This window comes from Coregonus lavaretus, assembly GCF_964263955.1.
Source record: "Coregonus lavaretus genome assembly, chromosome: 29".
In the NCBI taxonomy this organism is placed as follows: domain Eukaryota; kingdom Metazoa; phylum Chordata; class Actinopteri; order Salmoniformes; family Salmonidae; genus Coregonus; species Coregonus lavaretus.
The window spans coordinates 19,265,245-19,275,588 of record NC_140016.1 but is presented as its reverse complement, the minus strand read 5'-3'; the positions used below and the strand labels follow the sequence as shown (position 1 = coordinate 19,275,588).

The 10,344-nt window shown below is 48.0% G+C and overlaps 1 protein-coding gene across 1 annotated transcript in view; it reads right to left on the bottom strand.

Annotated features, from left to right (window-relative positions):
- Window positions 1-1,867: 1,867 nt before the first annotated feature.
- The window catches only part of LOC311105126 (protein diaphanous homolog 1-like), a 47,753-nt gene continuing 39,276 nt past the window's right edge, over window positions 1,868-10,344 (bottom strand). The window contains exons 2-9 of the mRNA XM_084147149.1: window positions 6,081-6,107; window positions 5,183-5,341; window positions 4,878-4,979; window positions 4,560-4,774; window positions 4,217-4,420; window positions 3,349-3,565; window positions 3,107-3,225; window positions 1,868-2,036 (exon numbers count right to left, since the gene is read on the bottom strand). Of these exons, the coding sequence (XP_084003275.1) occupies window positions 1,916-2,036; window positions 3,107-3,225; window positions 3,349-3,565; window positions 4,217-4,420; window positions 4,560-4,774; window positions 4,878-4,979; window positions 5,183-5,341; window positions 6,081-6,107 (1,164 nt within the window). The 3' untranslated portion in view covers window positions 1,868-1,915. The remainder of the gene's footprint in view (window positions 2,037-3,106; window positions 3,226-3,348; window positions 3,566-4,216; window positions 4,421-4,559; window positions 4,775-4,877; window positions 4,980-5,182; window positions 5,342-6,080; window positions 6,108-10,344) is intronic.

Below are 10,344 nucleotides of genomic sequence, written 5' to 3'. Positions count from 1 at the left end.
TGGAGGGTGGAGGGTGAGTGGAGGGTGAGGTGTAGGGAGGGTGAGTGGAGTGGAGGGTGGAGGGTGAGTGGAGTGGAGGGGGAGGGTGAGTGGAGTGGAGGGTGAGGTGTAGGGAGGGTGAGGGGGGTGAGTGGAGGGTGAGGTGTAGGGAGGTTGAGGGGGATGAGGGTGAGGGGGATGGAGGGTGGAGGGTGAGGTGTAGGGAGGGTGAGGGGGATGAGGGTGAGGGGGATGGAGGGTGGAGGGTGAGGTGTAGGGAGGTTGAGGGGGATGAGGGTGAGGGGGATGGAGGGTGGGGGGGATGAGGGTGAGGGGGATGGAGGGTGGAGGGTGAGGTGTAGGGAGGGTGAGGGGGATGGAGGGTGAGGTGTAGGGAGGGTGAGGGGGATGGAGGGTGGAGGGTGAGGTGTAGGGAGGGTGAGGGGGATGGAGGGTGGAGGGTGAGGGGGATGGAGGGTGAGGGGGATGGAGGGTGAGGGGGATGGAGGGTGGAGGGTGAGGTGTAGGGAGGGTGAGGGGGATGGAGGGTGAGGGGGATGGAGGGTGAGGTGTAGGGAGGGTGAGGGGGATGGAGGGTGAGGGGGATGGAGGGTGGAGGGTGAGGGGGATGGAGGGTGAGGTGTAGGGAGGGTGAGGGGGATGGAGGGTGAGGGGGATGGAGGGTGGAGGGTGAGGGGGATGGAGGGTGAGGTGTAGGGAGGGTGAGGGGGATGGAGGGTGAGGGGGATGGAGGGTGGAGGGTGAGGTGTAGGGAGGGTGAGGGGGATGGAGGGTGAGGGGGATGGAGGGTGGAGGGTGAGGGGGGTGGAGGGTGGAGGGTGAGGTGTAGGGAGGGTGAGGGGGATGGAGGGTGAGGGGGATGGAGGGTGGAGGGTGAGGGGGATGGAGGGTGAGGTGTAGGGAGGGTGAGGGGGATGGAGGGTGAGGGGGATGGAGGGTGGAGGGTGAGGGGGGTGGAGGGTGGAGGGTGAGGTGTAGGGAGGGTGAGGGGGATGGAGGGTGAGGGGGATGGAGGGTGGAGGGTGAAGGGGATGGAGGGTGGAGGGTGAGGTGTAGGGAGGGTGAGGGGAATGAGTGTGAGGGGGATGGAGGGTGGAGGGTGAGGGGGATGGAGGGTGGAGGGTGAGGGGGATGGAGGGTGAGGGGGATGGAGGGTGGAGGGTGAGGGGGATGGAGGGTGGAGGGTGAGGTGTAGGGAGGGTGAGGGGAATGAGTGTGAGGGGGATGGAGGGTGGAGGGTGAGGGGGATGGAGGGTGGAGGGTGAGGTGTAGGGAGGGTGAGGGGAGGGGAGGGTGAGGGGGATGGAGGGTGGAGGGTGAGGGGGATGGAGGGTGGAGGGTGAGGTGTAGGGAGGGTGAGGGGAATGAGTGTGAGGCGGATGGAGGGTGGAGGGTGAGGGGGATGGAGGGTGGAGGGTGAGGTGTAGGGAGGGTGAGGGAAGGGGAGGGTGAGGGGGATGGAGGGTGGAGGGTGAGGGGGATGGAGGGTGAGGTGTAGGGAGGGTGAGGGGAGGGTGAGGGGGATGGAGGGTGGAGGGTGAGGGGGATGGAGGGTGGAGGGTGAGGTGTAGGGAGGGTGAGGGGAGGGTGAGGGGGATGGAGGGTGGAGGGTGAGGTGTAGGGAGGGTGAGGGGGATGGAGGGTCATCACAACAACATCTATTCTGAGCCACATGGTGGTAGAGCAGAGACAGAAGGCCAGGGTCAGAGTAAAGGTTATAGGTGTGTGTACCTGAGTGAGTGGAAATCGGAGAGTGTGGTCACAGTTAGGGCTAGCCATGTTTCCAGCTACCCTGGATCAGTTAGGAAGAAGTGCCTTGGTCAAGGGCAACATAACATCTTTCACATTGTCGGCTCCTGGTTCCAACCAACGACCTTTTCGGTTACAGTGTATGTGTGTGTTGAAGTCCATTCCCTTACCTGACCATGTAGTCATTGCGGATCAGCAGCAGGTGCTGCATCAGAGACAGGAAGTGTGTTTCAGCCTTGGAGTCTTTGACCGTGTTCATCACGATCTGGAACACCTCCATCACGTCAGTAGGACCGCACGGTTAAGGACTACAACCACATGAGGGGTCAGAGGGGCCAATGGAACACAATTTACCCTAGTACAAAAACTTTGCTAACCTTATTTCTGGTATGTCATTCAATGATATCAATGAGAGAAGGAGTCAGGAGAGAAAGAGTCAGGAGAGAAAGAGTCAGGAGAGAAAGAGTCAGGAGGAGGAGGAGACAGGAGGAGGAGAAGGCAGGGGAGAAAGAGACAGGAGGAGGAGGAGGAGGAGGCAGGAGAGAAAGAGTCAGGAGGAGGAGGAGACAGGAGGAGGAGAAGGCAGGGGAGAAAGAGACAGGAGGAGGAGGCAGGAGAGAAAGAGTCATGAGAGAAAGAGTCATGAGAGAAAGAGTCATGAGAGAAAGAGTCAGGGGAGAAAGAGTCATGAGGAGGAGGAGACAGGAGAGAAGACAAGTATGGGGGTACATCTCTATGATGAAACATGAGGTAGAAGAGACAGACCCCTTGTGGCTGGAAATAGGAAAAAAAAGTAATAATTCACAGCATCAACACTGAAAAATTCTGCTGTTACTACAAATATATATTATTCTGTTTAGTGACAATGCTAATGATCCTCCTTAAATGTGCAGGAGTAGTCAATGTATATGCAGTAGTCAATGTATATGAAGCAATATACAAATGTAAAAGCCAAAGAGCTCAAAGCTGTTTAACAGTTTGATATAAAACTTTTGTCCGTTCCTTATCAATTTATAACTGTGATCAAATGTATCAGAACCAAATCAATTAAGGTAAAATAAAAGCACTGTGGAAATCCTTGTTTTTGTGTGAGAAATTATTATGGCACCTTGGAGCCACCTGGTGGACAGTGACGTTTAAAAAGAAGAGTCTCAGTCGGGGCCTCAACTTACTGTGTAATAGGGTGCCTTATTCCTTATATAGTGCACTACCCTACAGGCCCTGATAAACAGAAGGAACATACAGGGAATAGGGTGCTATTTGACACAGCCATACTATAAACTCCTATCACTGTGACATCTGAACAAGCTACCCTATGTAGAGGGACTATTTGAGCCTCTCTGAAGCGGAAGGATATTCCATCTCGATGCGCACGTCATTGAGGCGGGCCTGGAGTTCTTCAGAGTCATCCTCAGCCTGCTCGTCAAAAACACTGAGCTGCACCCTCAGCTCCTCATTCTCAATGGTCCGAATCTCCTACAGGAGAGAAGTAAAGGGGGGTCAATACAACTCACCACAGCCCTGAACTTCAAGATAAACATCAGTTTCCAATGGTTCAGAATAAGTTTGAGAGTTAGTGTGTGTGTGTGTGAGACTCACAGTCAGCAGGTCTCGTAGGCCCAGTCTCTGTAGTTCTGAGCGGATGTGGATCCTGTAGTCCAGCTCTTCTCCTCGACTGATGAGAGCGTTGATGAGTTGCATACAGCCATTCTTCAGGGCGATGTTGGGCTTGTTCATACCGGAGAGAAGTGGCTGAAACCGCTCAATGTCCTGCTTCTCTGCCTCCTCAGTGATGGCCTCCAGAACACGCTCATGACTAGAGAGAGAGTTACACACATTAATACACAGAAACTTACACACACACACACACACACTGATTACACCAAACATTAATAACACTTTCCTAATATTGAGTTTCACCCCGCCTTTTGCCCTCAGAACAGCCTCAATTCGTCGGGGCATGGACTCTACAAGTTGTCGAAAGCGTTCCACAGGGATGCTGGCCCATGTTGACTCCAATACTTCCCACAGTTGTGTCAAGTTGGCTGGATGTCCTTTGAGTGGTGGACCATTCTTGATACACACAGGAAACTGTTGAGCGTGAAAAACGTTGCAGTTCCTGACACACTCAAACCGGTGCGCCTGGCACCTACTACCATACCCCGTTCAAAGGCACTTCAATATTTTGTCTTGTCCATTCACCCTCTGAATGGCACACATACACAATCCATGTCTCAATTGTCTCAAGGCTTAAAAATCCTTCTTTAACCTGTCTCCTCCCCTTCATCTACACTGATTGAAGTGGATTTAACAAGTCACATCAATAAGGGATCATAGCTTTCACCTGGATTTACCTGGTCAGTCGATATCATGGAAAGAGCAGGTGTTCCTAATGTTTTGTATACACACATACACAGTCTCCCTCTCCCACACACACAGTCTCACTCTCCCACACACACACACTTACAGGTTGTCAGGTTGTTCCAGGATGCAGATGGCCGAGAGCAGTTTGACCACGTCCACCATCATGTGAGGAACTCTGGGGTTGATGGCTCGGACCAACAGAGGGATACCCTCGGGAGACGTCAACATGGCCTTCAGACCATATTTGTTGTTCATGAAGGCTTTGAGACAGCGCACAATCTCATGTTGACACTTCACTCCCATATTCCTATATGACAGGAGGAGAGAAGAGAGAGAGAGAAAGGTGTGTTACTGCATGGGCAACGGTTTACATACAAAACAGGTGACTTGCAAATCTATTGCAGAATGTAATGGGTTCAAGGGGTAAGATGGTGTTGATATCTTACGGGTACTCGTCCTTCTCCTCCTGGATCTTCTTCATGATGTTGAGCAGCAGAACCAGGCCCTCGTCTCCAAAGTTCTGCACCCAGCTGACAGGGTTGTTGTTGAGGGAGACCCGGAGTGACTCCAGACAGCCCAGGAGCTGTGCGTCTCTGGGCTCCGTCCTCAGCTCCTGGATGTACATTATGGCTGACTTGGAGCATTCCTTCTGGCTCTGACCCTATCACACACACACGGTATTAGTATATTGAGCATATATAGAGGACAAGTTACCGCTGTCCTAAGTCTACTGTTATCCCAGTAACACAACCTTTGTTACTCACAGCTTTAGATGTGTGGAGGTATTGAGAAACCATCTCTCGTTTGATGGAGATGTCTTTTGCCCGCAGAGGCCGCTGCTTCTCGTCATTCAAGTTCATATCCACCTGGGGAGGGGGAGAGAGAGAGATCGTAGAGTGAGCATCCCAAAAGAGCCTACAGTTCACACACACACTCAGTCCACACTCATACACATCCTTATCCTTTCTCTCTCCCACCAGCATCTACACAGTCAGTATCTTTGTATTTAACCCTCTCTCCCACCAGCCTCTACAAAGACAGTATCTCTTTGTTTGACCCTTTCTCTCACCAGCATCTGTTCAAAGAGTTCCAGGACGTATTCATCAGGGTGGTCGTGCAGCATGGTCCCCTGGGCAGGCACCTCGTAGTGGGCAGCGTTGGAGTAGCGCTGAGCAGGCGCATGAGGCTTCTCCTTGTCCTTCTTCCTCATGCTGGTGAAGCGCTCCAACTGCAGGGGGTCAAATGCCAGGGGTCAGAGGTCACACAGGGAGATATTAGGGTTATTCCAGATCAACCTGACCCCTTGGATTGGATATGTCGGGGCAAGGTCAGGGTTGATTTGGGATTGGGCATTAGACTCCAGTGGACATTCAGGCATCATCGATGACTAAATATCACTCTGAAACACCTTGGCTGGAGCTGACAGAGTACTCAATTCATATGTGAGTAAGATGAAGCAGGATCAGAGTGATATCATGAACATCCCAGTTGCCTCCAAAGAGTTATGACAAGGTCTGTCCAATCCTCCTTCATCTCATTCTAGTGTGTAGCATTGATTGTTGCCTGTATAGCTGCAGACAGTGTCAAGATGACAGTGCAGGGACACCAGAGCACTGGCAAGTAAGCTGCACAATGACACAGCAGCTGTGTGAAGCATGGTGATGGCCCATTAGGGTTAGGGACAGGCTAGGTTTTCACAGGACACAGAGGTAGCTGGCAAGGGGGGAGCCAGGGAGGCAGACAGGTAGGTAACACATGCGCCGTCCAACATGTGTTGAACCAACCAGCGTGAGTAGTACAGACAACTACATGGCTGTGTTATTATGGGGTGTTAGTGTAACAATCAGGCTGGTATGGATGAATGGAGGGGCAGGGGGTTAGTGGTGGGCTACAGGGTAAGGTGAGATGAGATGCAACCAAGACACTGATCAGATCACTGAGATGATGTTGGATCACAAACAACCTACCTCATCAGGAATCAGTCGTTTGATATTCTGTACAGAGGGGGGGGCGGAGGGAGGACGAGAGAATGAGGGAAAGGAGGAGAAACAAATGGGGAGATTGAACAGGAGAAAAGAGAGGGACAATGAGGGAGACGGGGAGATAGAAGGGAAGAAAAGGGGTGGGGGAGAGATGAAAGGATAAATTAGGATCAGGCAGGATTATCTCTACAGAGGTCATTATTAATAATTGATCACAGGAGGACAGAGGGGAATATAGGCTACAGATAGATCACAATCACTCTACAAGATCACTTCATTAAAACACTGACTGTTACACATCACACTGGATCAATCTAGAACATGTATATGTAGATTAGCGCACTAATTCCTCTGGTATCAAGTTAGGGATCATCTGAAACTTTCTAAAGGCAGGGATTGATATTCTGAGATTAGGGGATTTCAGATTTTTAGACAGGTTTATTGCAGAATCACAATACAATTGCACTTGTAAATTTTTGCCACAAGGTGTCAGGCTACACCAATTAATGTCCTGGTGATGGCAGCATCTCACATATTTTTGACTGGTAGTGTATATATACACTACCAGTCAAAAGTTTGGACACACCTACTCATTCAAGGGTATTTCTTTATTTTACTATTTTCTACATTGTAGAATAATAGTGAAGACATCAAAACTATGAAATGACACATATGTAATCATGTAGTAACCAAAAAAGTGTTTAAAAAATCTAAATATATTTTAGATTCTTCAAATAGCCACCCTTTGCCTTGACAGCTTTGCAAACTCTTGGCATTCTCTCAACCAGCTTCACGTGGAATGCTTTTCCAACAGTCTTGATGGAGTTCCCACATATGCTGAGCACTTGTTGGCTGCTTTTCCTTCACTCTGCGGTCTAACTCATCCCAAACCATCCCAATTGGGTTGAGGTCAGGGGATTGTGGAGGCAAGGTCATCTGATGCAACACTCCATCACTCTCCTTCTTGGTAAAATACCCCTTACACAGCCTGGAGGTGTGTTGGGTCATTGTCCTGTTGAAAAACAAATGATAGTCCCAATAAGCCCAAACCAGATGGGATGGCGTATCGCTGCAGAATGCTGTGGTAGCCATGCTGGTTAAAGCACCCACACACCATAACACCTCCTCCTCCATGCTTTACGGTGGGAAATACACATGCAGAGATCATCCGTTCACCCACACCGCGTCTCACAAAGACACGACGGTTGGAACCAAAAATCTCCAATTTGGACTCCAGACCAAAGGACACATTTCCACCAGTCTAATGTCCATTGCTCATGTTTCTTGGCCCAAGCAGGTCTCTTCTTATTATTGGTGTCCTTAAGTAGTGGCTTCTTTGCAGCAATTTGCAGCATATTTTGATTTGTTTAACACTTCTTTGGATACTACATGATTCCATGTGTTATTTCATAGTTATGATGTCTTCAGTATTATTCTACAATGTAGAAAATAGTAAAACAATTAAGAAAAAGCCTTGAATGAGTAGGTGTGTCCAAACTTTTGACTGGTAGTGTATATATTTACCCAACAATATAAGCTGATCTACCCCCCCAAAAAAATAAAATAAAAAAATTAACGTTGCTCACTTCCTAAGGATGCATTTCTCAAGATATCAGCACGTATATGGTAGGCCTAATAATCCATTAAGATACTTCACTTCACAGCCAAGATAAGCCACAAATGAGATACATTATTATGTTCCAAACATTCAATCAAATACATCTTTATTATGCCATAGACCAATTATTTTAGTCCTGGTTTACAGCAAATGATAAGTCAAAGTGCTGTAACATACAGTTGAAGTCGGAAGTTTACATACACTTAGGTTGGAGTCATTAAAACTTGTTTTTCAACCACTCCACATATTTCTTGTTAACAAACTATAGTTTTGGCTAGTCGGTTAGGACATCTACATTTCTGCATGACACAAGTAATTTTTCCAACAATTGTTTACATACAGTTTATTTTCACTTATAATTCACAGTATCACAATTCCTGTGGGTCAGAAGTTTACATACACTAAGTTGACTTTGCCTTTAAACATACACAAAAAAATAAATGTATGCACACATGACTGTAAGTCGCTTTGGATAAAAGCGTCTGCTAAATGGCATATTATATTATTTATTATAAACAGATTGGAAAATTCCAGAAAATGATGATGTCATGGCTTTAGAAGCTTCTGATAGGCTAATTGACATAATTTGAGTCAATTGGAGGTGTACCTGTGGATGTATTTCAAGGCCTACCTTCAAACTCAGTGCCGCTTTGCTTGACATCATGTGAAAATCAAAATAAATCAGCCAAGACCTCAGGAAAAAAATTGTAGACCTCCACAAGTCTGGTTCATCCTTGGGAGAAATTTCCAAACGCCTGAAGGTACCATGTTCATCTGTACAAACAATAGTATGCAAGTATAAACACCATGGGACCACGCAGACGTCATACCGCTCAGGAAGGAGACGCGTTCTGTCTCCTAGAAATGAACGTACTTTGGTGCGGAAAGTGCAAATCAATCCCAGAACAACAGCAAAGGACCTTATGAAGATGCTGGAGGAAACAGGTACAAAAGTATCTATATCCACAGTAAAACGAGTCCTATAATCGACATAACCTGAAAGGCCGCTCAGCAAGGAAGAAGCCACTGCTCCAAAACCGCCATAAAAAAAGCCAGACTACGGTTTGCAACTGCACATGGGGACAAAGATCGTAATTTTTGGAGAAATGTCCTCTGGTCTGATGAAACAAAAATAGAACTGTTTGGCAATAATGACCATCGTTATGTTTGGAGGAAAAAGGGGGTGCTTGCAAGCCGAAGAACACCATCCCAACCGTGAAGCACGGGGGTTGCAGCATCATGCTGTGGGGGTGCTTTGCTGCAGGAGGGACTGGTGCACTTCACAAAATAGATGGCATCATGAGGAAGGAAAATTATGTGGATATATTGAAGCAACATCTCAAGACATCATTCAGGAAGTTAAAGCTTGGTCACAAATGGGTCTTCCAAATGAACAATGACCCCAAGCATACTTCCAAAGTTGTGGCAAAATGGCTTAAGGACAACAAAGTCAAGGTATTGGAGTGGCCATTACAAAGCCCCGACCTCAATCCTAAAGAAAATGTGTGGGCAGAACTGAAAAGGCGTGTGCGAGCAAGGGGGCCTACAAACCTGACTCAGTTACACCAGCTCTGTCAGGAGGAATGGGCCAAAATTCACCCAACTTATTGTGGGAAGCTTGTGGAAGGCTACCCGAAACATTTGACCCACGTTAAACAATTGAAAGGCAATGCTACCAAATACTAACTGAGTGTATGTAAACTTCTGACCCACTGGGAATGTGATGAAGGAAATAAAAGCTGAAATAAATCATTCTCTCTACTATTATTCTGACATTTCACATTCTTAAAATAAAGTGGTGAACCTAACTGACCTAAGACAGGGAATATTTACGAGGATTAAATGTCAGGAATTGTGAAAAACTGAGTTTAAATGTATTTGGCTAAGGTGTATGAAAACTTCCGACTTCAACTGTACATCCCACATGCATTTGACTAACAGACATTAGCCAGTATGGCTGTCCAACGCTCCAACATCTGGAGCCAATTAGCAACTACCCAGAACATGGGGGTCAGAGGTCACAGAACACACACTGACCATCACAACCCTCCTCTACGGCTTCAAACAGTCATCCTTCTGGACAAGACACCACATCTTTCACTGGGCCGGGCCAGCCCCCTCCCCTCCATGCCAGTCCTGCTAGACTCTCCTTCGTCCTCTTCTCCGTCCAAGCACTCTTGCTCTCCTACTCTCTCACTTTAGTTTCTTTCACAGGCTTCAGTGATCAGCTCTCTCGTCAACAGAAAAAAGTTAAATTAGCCTACGCATTCTCTCTCACCTCCCAACTCTCTCAATGGTATGCAGACAAGGGCAGACACACACACACACACACACAGTGCAAACAAGGGACTGGTGTTTGCTGTTGTGACTATTTTATGGATTCCACACAAATTCAATTTGAGAGAGCTGCTCATTAGTCAATAGTCAGAGAAAAACAATTAGCCTAAATCCCAACATAGAGTGTATCCTTACAGCACACCATCTCCACATCTTCTATCCCTCCATCCCTCCCTTCCATTCTCTCCATCCCTCCTCCCAGTCTCTCCCGAGTCACCCAGCTGATTGGACCTGGGCCACAGTGTCGTCTTTTTTTGATTACTTTCTCAACTTTCAATCTCGTTACCTTCTGAC